At 41.7% G+C, this 12,333-nt stretch overlaps 1 protein-coding gene across 1 annotated transcript; it reads right to left on the reverse strand.

Moving 5' to 3' along the window:
- Nucleotides 1-141: 141 nt before the first annotated feature.
- Nucleotides 142-8,298, reverse strand: stl (ADAMTS metallopeptidase stall). Its single transcript, XM_011504383.1, has 5 exons — nt 8,193-8,298; nt 6,512-7,013; nt 4,786-5,214; nt 2,265-2,771; nt 142-424 (listed from the first exon to the last, which is right to left on the reverse strand). Exons 1-5 carry the CDS (start codon nt 8,296-8,298, stop codon nt 142-144), a joined length of 1,827 nt encoding a protein of 608 aa, XP_011502685.1.
- Nucleotides 8,299-12,333: the final 4,035 nt, after the last annotated feature.

The following is a 12,333-nucleotide window of genomic DNA, read 5'->3' on the forward strand; positions in this document are numbered from 1 at the left end:
GGTGTGTGGGGCGGGGGGGGGGGGGTCTCGAACTCATCTTCGGTGCGGGACGAGCGCTAGTTTTGTCCCCGAGGCAGCGCGACGAACAAAAGGTTAGCCCAGGACAAAAGAGCCGTGGTGGACTACGAACGTATACGTCGGTCAGACGGGGACCGCGTGGGTCTGCCGATGACGAAGGAGGTAGTCCAGCGGCAGCTCGATGTAGTCCTTGTTGTCGAGCCATGACTCGCCGTCCTTTGGTGGCGTCGCATCCTCGAGAAGCCGCGACTCAAGGCTCGTAAGCAGCGGCTTCCCGTCCAGGCCCAGGCCAAAGTAGCGCCGGAGATCGAGGGGCGGTCGCCAATCCCCGGGTCCCGCATTCATCGCCCCCAGTCGTTTCTCCAACTTCTCTTCTTCCTCGTCGACGAGCAGCTCCTTACCGAACCTACAAAAGAGTCCTTTAGTCTCCTGTCATTTTACCTCTGGGTCTCTGTCCGGCTCGACTCTTATCACGACCCGGAGGTACTTTTATACTTCGTCGCCAACACAACGACGGCGCAAAAACGGATCTTGATGTCAGCTGTGTTATATGAATGGAGTTGGGGGGGGGGGGGCTCGAGTAAAGGTTAAAGCGCAAAAGGTCGTGTTTATTGGGAAAGTACTGGGTTGCGAGGATGTCCTTTGGTGGAATTCGAAGAGAAAAATCCGTAGCATCTCGATGAGAAACACTCCCTTCCTCCTTCACATACACACGCGCGTACCCACGCACATGAATTGGCACTTACAATCGAATAAATCGATGTACATAGGAAATTCTCGCATCGAAGACTCACCTCGCGTCATCCACCCGATCCTGAAAATATGTCGAGCAAACAACTAGCAAATGACTCGCAGTTATCGATAAATATTTGCTTACCATTCGCTAATTCAGCTTTCGCGTTTTCATAATAATTTCCCGATTTTTGCCCACGTTAAAGCCAAACCACGCATATTCGGCCATTGCATGCGGTACATTACAATAACATTGTAATTCTTGCGTCCCAGCGCGACAACGGTTTCTCGCCCGACGACATTCTTCAACTTTAAAAGCCAGCCGCTGTAAATTTTTTTCTCATCGGCTTTTATCCGGTCGTAGTTTACGTCAATATGAAACTCGATACTTCATGCGTGATGTTTGTAGCTTGAACGAAGCAATTACAAATTATGGATGAAAAAGGGAAGGAGACTGTACATAGGGATCCGACGTCGTTATTATTATTGTCGTTTTTACAAGGACTGCACGCATGTAATGAGCGAGCCGTTACGTTTTCCGCAAATGGTCAAGACGAAAGTACTGGTAAATAAATCTGCTTCTGCTTGTCATGCTCCATTGTATCAGAATGTTAAGGATTTATGTAAAAATGAACAATCGTTTTCGAAAGAATCACGATCGACCGATTAATGTTACAATAATGGACAATTATTAAAAAGTATTGTACGAAAAAAAACAAAAATTTGTTAACATTTGTTATCTTTTCATTTAATGATAAGGTAAAATTGTTAAATTTAATCAAATGCTCTGCTCTGTCTATTGATTCGAAAGTCAATAGTCTGCAAAGATATTTAATAACTCTAAAACTTTTATTACATAATTAGAAGAGCATTTGTTTTGTTTTACGGCATGAAATTTGTATCTAACAAACATATGGATATATATAAGATGTATTGATACGAATCGGTATAGCTAACCTAAAGAATGTGCAAGCATGAATGTACATCTGCAATCGTATGTGTGCGTATAAACGTGCACGCGTGCGTACATAAAGTCACTCGAGCCGATAATTAAATATGAAAATTAATTATAAATGCTGTGGATAAGTGAATTCAAGATCGAATCGAACATAAATTTGTTGAATTAACGATTACTTTATCAATGCCAAGTGGCCATTGAATTAAACTTTAGATTGTGTTTTGTGGGAAAATCTGAAAAATAATGAAATTGCAACGAGCGAGGGGGACGTGAGTTGCAAATTTATTCGACTTATTTTACTCGCGACAGGCTTCTGTTGCGATTTAAATTTAAAGCCGCTTTAAATCTTTTCCATTCCAAAAAAAAAAAAAACAAAAAAAAAAGAACAAAAAAAGGTAAAAATTCTTGTAAATACTCAAAGTGGAATCTTGTCCATTTAAAGATAATGTATCGGGCAAAGGAGGAAGGGGCACCTCTCGCTCACCATCACAAACCCGAGCGCTCGCAATCAAATATAGAACAGCCAACAAAGAGAACGAGAGAGTGAGAGCAGAACCTAAAGGTCTCGGGGAGACAGTGATGCCGTCTGCAGAAGTAGTTTTCGCCGCGCTCGTCCTTGTGGCACCAGGTGCCGTCGGGGAAGTACGGGTTGATGCCCAGGTCGTTGAGCTCAAGTCTCGGCGAGTAGTAAGAGAGGGCGTTCCTCGTCTTGCAGAAGACGGCGCAGGCGACCCAGGGTCGAGATTCCTCGTGGCTGGCTTGGAGTCCACCCGCGGCTCCGTCAATATCAGCCACGTGGCTCTTGTACTCGAGGCAGCGCTTACCAGCGAACTCCTCGATGCTCAGCCGCTTGCGCTGACTCTTCTCGCAGATCCTGCCGTCCTTACAGAGCCTGCCGTCGAAGCTTAGCCCCGGACAGGCCTCCTCGCCGTGACAGGTGCGCTTGCGCTCGACGTAGCCGAGGGAGCCCCGGATGCAGCCGCTCTCGCATTTGCCCTCGATCCAGGCGCTCCAGCCCCGAGGACCCGGCGACGTCGTCATCGTATGCTCCCCGATCTGCTGCCTGCAAACTCAACAAAACTTTACGTCCTTATAGCGTTAGTGTGGTAGTAGTGAGCCACAAACCTCCTACGATCCATTTACGCCCATTGCGCTATCGGTGCGTCCTTCCGCGTTTTCATTTTGCCTGTTCGAGCCCACGTAATTTGATTTAACGTTTAACTAAGCACGATTTCGTTTAACTAAGCTCCGTGCGAAAGATTAGAAATATTGGAAGCTTTTTGGCTACGGCCATGTCCCGTTAATACGAGAAGACGACAGACGACAGACGCGGTGATCGAGGCCTCGCCTTACCTCGATGCTCGGGACCTCACGGATTTTCACTGGCACACCTGCTCCGCCGCGAGTCTCATTTGTTTCTCAGCAAATTTTACATAGGTCCTGCGCTATATATAAAGCGCAAGCTCAGCCAATTTATAAAAATGTTAGTATTTATGTCACGGCCCGGCCGTTTTAAAAATACATTATAATTATGTCCTGGGCTATCGACGATGTCTTTATCTCATTATTGTTTTCTCGGATGTTTCTTATGGAAAAGCGGCGAGAAGTTTCCCAACGCACACTTGAGCATATCGTTCGCTTTTATCGCCTCCCATCTTCTCACCCTTCTTTCTCATTGTTCCCATCATCGTTCAATGGCTGCTAGGCCCCGTTGTTAAATTCGATTTCTCGATAGGGAGCTTCTTTTTTTTTTTTTTTTTTTTTTTTTTTTTTATTAAACGAGCATTTGGCCTGACCGATAAAGGACTCCTCTCCCTTATCGGCCCTTATTTCATTATTTCGAAGGGAAGGCTCGATCATCGTAACATCGATTTAACGCGGTGACAATGAAAGGGGACGCGAGGTAGTGAATTATCGTTTGATTGATTTGACGTAACAATTCACTTGCCCGATGAAACTGTTGCGAAGAAAGAAAGGCTTGATCGAACGCACATTAAATTTAAAATTTCGAAAATCTCACGTGGCAATTTTTAGCTCTTACTTATATTCGTTATAAGCGTCGTTACAATACAAAATGAATCACGAATGTGTTTACGAATGAATTCACAATAAATGTGTGTGTGTGTGTGTGTGTGTGTGTGTGCGCGGAGATATATGGACTAGCAATGAATTAGAATGGTGCTCATCTTAAAATTTTGTATTCAAAAGAAAGGATAAATACAAGGTTCGATAGAATTGTTACGAATATTTATATGGTTTAACATTTTTAAACGAGAGAATTTTGTTCTTGAGGGACATTGTTTTTGTTTTTGCATCTGTCCATCGTCGACCGCTAAACGATGAACATATTAACAAACACATTTCAAATTACGAATGATTTGAAATATTAATATGAACGCTTATCTTTCTAAAAATTTCTTATAAGCCCGGCCGATAAATAAACGACGAGGGTGGGAAAAGCTTGATTAGTGCTTTCTGGATGCGCGAGCCCAGGCCAGAACAAAAGGAAGGCAGACTACATTGGGATTGAAAATCATCGGTGCCGTGAAAAGCCAATGAAAAGTAAAATGAATATCGTGACGCGGCGCGGACCGACTCGGTAGCAAGTCCATTGACTTTGGCAAACGAGTTCTGGATGAAGAAAACGTACTTGGCCGATCGGCTTTGGGAGCGCGGCCATGAGAGCGTCAATCGGCGCGAAGCTTTTCCTCCTATCGCGAAGTTTCCTTAAGTTAGCGGGTTCTCGAGTTACCCAGCAGCTCGAACCGACACATCGCCACAAGGTTCTTCTAGGAAGCAAGCAATGTTGCCACTAAAATCGCAACACCGATCTTGACGCGGGTGACAGTAGAGCGAGAGACAGAGAGAGAAGAAAGAGAGGATAATACAGAGAGAGAGAGAGAGAGAGAGAGAGAGAGAGAATGCGAGTGTGTGTGAGAGAGACTGTGTATGAGTGTAAATAATAGAGAGAGAGAGAGAGAGAGAGAGAGAGAGAGAGAGAGAGAGAGAAAGGGGAACGGGAGAATCCTCGTAGACGAGATGACAAGGATTTTGCGGCCGGCCTCGTCCTCACCCACCATTCCTCCTCGCGGGCCAAGCACTCGCCAGCTGTGCATTCGGCTCCCATCTCGCTGCACTTGGTCCCGTCGAGGGCGGGCCCCGCCAAATAGAAGCCCGTCCTTGAAGGGCTCCGGCACCTCAAGGCGCGGCAGATCTCCTCGAGGCTATCGGCCACGGCCTCCCGGTCGCGTAGCAGCAGCTCGCACTGGTGCTTGGCCGTCCAAGTCCTGCCGGGCCGACTCCCGTATCGGCCCTCGTGCTCGAGGCGATGGTCCACCGGCTCGTCCGAGCCATCCAGGAGGCAGGCCTTGCTCGTGGCGAGGCTCGAGGCCACGAGGCGGCTGCAGCTCGACCACTGCGACTCGCCCTCGGTGCCCCGACTCGGGGACATAATGTAGCCGTCCCGGGGACAGTCGTTGCCCGTCGAGTCGTGCTGCATACCTAAGCTATGTGGCAAACATTTGCGATTACGGGGTTACTCGATGGGACTCTTCGACCTCGCTTTCATCGCCTATTCATCTCTCGACGATCGACGGTCCTCCCTCTCTATCACTCCTTCTGCCTCTCGTCACGGTTCACCTTCCCCTAGCCCACCAGGCTAAGAGATCCAGCTCAACTCTTTCGACTCAGTATCCGTCGCACTCATCAATTAATATTGCCCTTAATAATAAAACGTCACTGCATCTCCCTCTCTCTCTCTCTCTCTCTCTCTCTCTCTCTCTCTCTCTCTCTCTCCACATGAAAATAGATATAATAGTTATGCGGCAGACATGTTCTGAAATTCGTTGGTAGGCCGTTTGTAGGTCGTTGGTAGGTCGTTTGTAGGGCAATTGATATGATACTTTTTTTTTATAACACTTGTCTTTAAGTCTCGATTTAACTCACTCGACTTTTGATAAATACCCATTATCTTACGTAATATGCTGCTAATGAATTTTTAGGGAAACGACATAATGAGTAGAGAGGCTTTTTGTTGGCGTTGGCTTTAGATTAGAGGATAATTAATTAATTTGGCAAAAGAGAGCGACTTGTAGGATAATAAATATTTATTCGTAAAGCTAACTCGTGATAATGCCTATTAAATGTAATACTGCTAAATAAAATAACTCAAAGTGACATTTTATGTGTAATGGCATCCTAAACAGAAGGAAGAAATAAGCGAGTCATGCACTATTATTTGATTATTGTACCGATTATTGCAGAATTTGCATTGCAGAAGAATCAGAATTGCAAAAACCAACGGGACTTTTAAGGGATAAAATTATATCGTATCCATTGTAATAATAAAATAAAAAAAAAAACAAAACGAAACAAAAATACTCGATTTGGTGCAATCGATTGCGTGGACAGCGTCGTCGACTGTGCGTGTTGTTCTGCAATTCTAGAATTATTTATTAATCGAGTTGAGAATTAATTATATAAGTAAAGCAAGCAGTGCTAATATTTCCTTTTGGTCGTCCACTTGTGTGTGCCGTGGGTCAGTTACTTGATAGAATATCGACGGGATCGGTTAACCATTGACCTCGCAAAAACTATGATGACACTCTGGCAAAAACACGACCGAGACGAGCGACGAAAGTAGAGGCAATGGGCCTCTAGTCATCGACAAAGGTGAAGAAATGACGTCGAGAGTGAGAGTGAGGGAGACGAGTATGATGAAAAGGTAGATGAGGCAGAGGAGGTGGTTGGCTCAATGGACATCAGACAGTCGATCGGCGTTGAAAAGTTGGAAAATGTGCATACTTGTGAGCGATCTCGTGAGCGGCTATGTAGATCGAGGTGAATCCAGCCGACGGATAAGGCTTCCCGAAGCGATTGCTCACCCCGAACTCGGCGATGACGCACGAATACTCGGGCCAGCAGACGCCTCCCACGGGCGCCAGGCCCATCGTCACGGGGTTTCGCTTGCCATCCTCGAGGGCATAGAAATCGAGGCCGGAGAGGTAGAGGGCGAGGTCCCAGTGCCGTGGGTCCTCATCTCCGTGCGGATTGTTCGCCTTCGAGTAGCCGCAAAAAGTATCCAGTAGCTGGGCGCGCTCCCCATCCAAGTGGGCGAGCTCCTCGGGCTGTCGTTCCATCAGCTCGAGTCGCACGAGCCTCAGGTCGATGCGCCGACCTAGGCTCGGGTGATGGTAGAGCGCCTGAATGTTGTTGATGTAGGCGAGTAGGAGCTCCAGGAGTCGGTCCTCGTTGATCGCGACCCGGGGCAGAAAGAGGCCGTAGGCCGCCGCATCCAAGAACACCGCTTACACGTCAGACAGTTTAGTCCTCGGTTTGTCTCTTTGTCCTCGGCGACATTGGCTCGCGCCGGGCAGAGCGAGTGCATACGCCGTTTGCCCGGCGTTACTTGGTTAGGCAAGAGGCCCGTCGAGTCGCCGCCGATAGACAAGTTTAAGGCCGCTTTTCTCACTTTGGTAGGGTTCGCGTTTTTTCTCTATTTTGCTGTTGTTGTCGGTTTTTTTTGTCTTACTTATACACGCGAACGTACACCCACCACCAAACGGAAAAACTGCCTTTCAATCTCTCTCTCTCTCTCTCTCTCTCTCTCTCTCTCTCTCTTCCCTGTTTCTTTATTTTCAGCCAACCTTATCTCAATAGCATCGAATAAATCTGTTTTGCGCGCAATTTCAAGGACCGAGACGTACACCGAATCTAACCTTTTAAACGAATCGATGCTTACCGACTGCGTATGAAGCTAATAAACCTCGAAATGCTTCCCGATATAAATGCACTCTGCCGCGATGGAGCAGTTTCTCGCGTTTTAAGTTGTTTACTTATATAAATTGGATCTTTGTGAAATGACTTTTAAATGGATTTCAAGAGATTTTTACATGAATATTTGGATGAAACACCGCTGATATTATTAATTTGACGAATCGTATAATATTTTTTTACACTCTCTACTTTATGTTTTATTAAGTTGTGATATGTAGGCCACCCGGTTGCCACCGTCATCACTATGTTTATTTAATTATTTAGGTATATTCATACTCCATTGAATTTCAATATAAAGATAAATTTTAACGCTCAACTCACATCCTTTTCCATACTCATTCCATCACTTTGCAAATTAAAAGCGTACAAACGTTAAAATGTTGGATTTTTTTTTGTTGTTGTAATATTTAAAATTATATTTGACGCAAAAATGTTTTTTCATCCTTGGAGGCAAAGTAGTGATTGTCATTCTCGTTATTAAGTAGTTATAAACTAACTCGTGAATTTGCATAGTCAAATAATTAAATACCTTCTACTTCTTGTATAATTTATAATGCCAATGTCTGGCACTGGGGAACTTAAAGAACAAAACAAAAAACAAAAAAAAAAACAAAAAAATATATCCACTCAAATTTACTTAATTGTATCGCATTTACTCTATTGTTATTACTCTAATCTCAGCAAATACAATAGAAAAATCTAACTTTACCCAATTCGATAGTTAAGGTTGACGTGACATTATTGCCGTCTCTGTATTTATTTTCAAAATCTGAAGATCGTTTTTTACGATTAGATAAGCCTTCGATTCTTTGCATGTCAAGGAGTTGAGATTGGCTTGTCGAAGGAATGCGTCGTCTGTATATTACGTGCGGCTTGTCGAATGACGACAACAGTGATGATCTCCCCTTAAAACGATGACTTTCGAACGATTCTTCATTATTACTTAGTGGTGCTATTTCCAAGTTTTCCGTTTCAGAGAAGACGAATCCATGCTTAGAATATAAAAAGTCAATTGAATCGCTCAAATATTTAAATTCGAGTTTAAAGTAACGATGGCATTGGCAATTCGGCAATAATTTATTATTTAAGCATCGAATTTTTTTTTTTAATTGGCATTTAAATATCATGCACCGATTAATATTTTATAATACATAAGGAATGAGAAATGGAATCGTTAAATTTATAATAATAATGCCTCACAAATTTATTATAATCGTTAAATAAGATTCTGGTAATTCTAAAAAAAAAAAAAGAAAAAAAAATGCTCAAAGCAGGTGCTTCAATGAACGAACTTGAGCAAATTATAGAAAATGTCAAAGCTCGAAAATCTTTCCGACACTGCTTATATAGAATGCATTTACAATATACGGCAATACAACAATACAAACCATTATCCCAGCATCGCACAAACTAATTGCTGCAGTATTAATTGAATCTTGATGGATATAATGGCAGGAAGAAGGCTTTGAGAAATGATCGATTTTACTCAAATTATTATCTTTGTCGCGCTTCCAAACTTCGAAATTCCTCGTCGACAGATTTATGTTTTTTTGCAATAGTAAATCGACTTTCTTGCCGAATACGGTAAAGCTCATTGGTATCTATGGAAAAAATCTCTTTATCGATAAAAATGCAAGCGCAAATACAAGTAAATTTGCCGACGGGGCTTATTGTCGTTACCGTATCATGAATATCACTAGACCAATTCATAGGTAAATTTATTATTTCGAAGTCGCCTGTACTCCGAGCCCATTTATCGAAATCGAGAATGAAACACATGAGTGAAATGGGAATATAATTGAGATTCATTGTAAAAGTATACGTATAAACTGCAGTCTGTTAAGAACTTTCTTTTCTCTTTATAGACGGCCTAATCTCCCTTTTACGAAACATATAATTATTATAGAAATATGTAAAATTTACCTCAATGCTGGTACCATTGCGCAGTCATTGACCTTGCCAAGTAATTCAGATTTGCAACGAAATAAGAGAAAACAAGAGAATGTAGGCAATTGCGATAAATGACAATTGGAGCGTACTGCAACCGTAACTGCAACGTACTGTCGAAATCCCTCTTGATCTGTTACATTTGTCTACAATTGTCGCGGGTTTTTCCAATTAATTAGATAGGCATCGTTTTGTATACATTTTATATGTATACGAGTAGGGAAGGGGGTGGGCGCATATTATTATTGTTGAGGTAAGGAAAGTGGTCGGGTGTAAAATAAAAGAGATATTGCTTGTTACAAAAATCTTAGTATTAAAATATTCCAATAAAAACAATAAATAATAATGGTCAATAATACAACTAATAGAAGGTTCGGCAGTGTATGTAACAGCTATACTTTGCAGGTGCCTGCATCGTTGACGATATCTACGTGTTTTTTTTTTTTTCCCGACGTATGTATAAGGGTACTTCGATATAAATAATCCGATTGTTTCTATACAACGTATGATTTGATTAACTTTTTACACTATGAACGCACTTAAAAAGTGACAAGACGTTTCTCGCGTCTACGGGAATGCCATGATTAGTAAATAACCTTTTCCGTTTTCACTACTTTACATTTAAAAAATCTGCGCTACTCGATTGCAAACGAGTCCGCCCCACCTTTTTACTATTTTTTATTAGGTTCGTTTATGTATTAACTCTTATCGGTTACGATGCACCAGTTGAAAAATGTTCAACGCTCGCAAGGATCGATCGATCGATCGCTCGCTCGCACGCTCTTTGGATCGACATATCGTCAGTTCCTTTTACACGTTTGTCTTATATATTTTTATGCTTTGTGTTGTATTTGTTTTTGTTGTTTTTTTTTCTTTTAAATATTATTTTATCATTATTGTTTAAGTTTATGTTTATTTGCATTTTTATTCGAAACGATTGTTATAATATTGTATAATCTGCTGTCGTTGTCATTAGAAAATGGGCAGCGATGAACACTTTGGTTAAGAGACTTTCCATCGATCGGATGAAATATTCTTGCGGCTTATAAAATTCTAAAATTCTAATCTAACGATGCACACACGAGAGGCTCGGACCGTAACTAAACATCGACTTTCTCTTAATCATTTATAATTTCTTTCCATCTTTCATCCTAATAAAGATATTAATCCACGATCGGCTTATTCACAGTACGAGCCTCAGCGCGACAGCTCCCGTTCTTCATATTCTTTTTGAACTTTTAAACTCGCTTAAATAAAAAGACTACAAGACTCGGCGAAAAAGATGTCTCAACGGCTTGCCTTCACGCGTGTTGAACCTTAATCTCAATGGCATTCGAGAGGTGACATTTAAAAAGTACGCAATCCTCGTTAAACTTTCTTTTATATTATATTATATGCTGAAAAATGTCTCCGATCACGTCACATCTCGTATAAATATTTTCTTATTACAATACATTACAATAATTCTCTCGTATGAAATTTTTTCGTTATTATTTTACTTGCTTACGTACTTTTAATTCAATGCGCCTCCCTAATGAGTTTCTTGTATACGACGGTGGGATACACATTGGCTTAATACATCATACATACATGCGCGGAACTATCGAATAACATCAGCCATCCCGTAATCCATACCTACGCCGTTATAAACGTCAAAATTGAAAAATTCTCCTAATATCATATACGAACTATAATGCGACTCGCTTTAAAAGAGATAATTGTTCCTAGGGGACAATAATCATACCTGAGCGACACTATATAACTTTCCTAGACCATTTGAACCGTTAATTATGCGACAACATTTTTGTCACGCACAAAACAAAAACAACGTTTCTTCTTCATCATCATCATCATCATCATTATCATCTTCTTCTTCTTCGTCTACTTTATACATTAACTAAAGGATAATAATAAAAATAAGGAAAAACTGGACACGAGCAGCGTGCTAATAATGTCGAAGTAGACACTTTTTGATTGTATACGATTCCATGCATCCGATGCTCCGTTTATAAATTAAAGAATTTTTTAATTTCCTTTCATAGATTTCCAAACACGAGCAAACAGTTTAGTAACAAACAAGGAAAAGCGCACGCATTCCTAATTAAATACAATAATTTTTATTTATGCACACACACGCATATGCAGTAAAGACTAAAATATTATCGAAGAAATCGAAATGTTAAAAGTACAGGGGCAACCAATGTTTGTTGACAAAATTCTATTTTAATTTCGAGCTCGACAAAGTATGGATAAGGAAATCGATGCAAAACATTTAAGCAGACAATGACGAACAGTTTAATACTTCGCGACCAAGGCCATACATTGATTTAACAATAATGGCGAAGAAAATTGTTCGACGAATAAGAGTAAAATATTAGGATAAAATCTAGATTATTATTTATTGGGAGTATGGGTAAAAAATTTGAAAGAAAAAAAGAGAGAGATAAATTTATATAAAAAAAAAAAAAAACAAAAAAAAAAGGCTTAATAATATCTTAATAGATGATAGTGAACCGAAGGCTTGGGGGAAGAGGAGGGGCACAATAAAAATAAAAGAGAAAAAAAAATTAATAGGGAGAGGGGTGGTGATGGCGGCTGGGGAGGGGGGGGGCTGCTGGTAGGACCGATGGTCGAGATGATAAACGAACTTGAGCTGCAAGGAGATTCGAAACGGGTGTCTCGTCAACACGGCGTAGTCCATCTTCAAATCGAAACCAAGTTGTACGTTATAATAGCGTCGCAATCTTCTCGCCTCTCTCGCAAGCCCAATCACCATAATGAGACAATCTTATTTATTTGCGAGACGCGTTAATTATTAAAGATATGCCCTTAACAGGAGACGGCATAATTTCATTGGATGTGGGGCCGTTTAATGCCGCTGCAGTTCGCTCGCAGTTGTCGTG

This window comes from Ceratosolen solmsi, unplaced genomic scaffold, assembly GCF_000503995.2.
Source record: "Ceratosolen solmsi marchali unplaced genomic scaffold, CerSol_1.0 scaffold25, whole genome shotgun sequence".
Taxonomy (NCBI): Eukaryota; Metazoa; Arthropoda; class Insecta; order Hymenoptera; family Agaonidae; genus Ceratosolen; species Ceratosolen solmsi.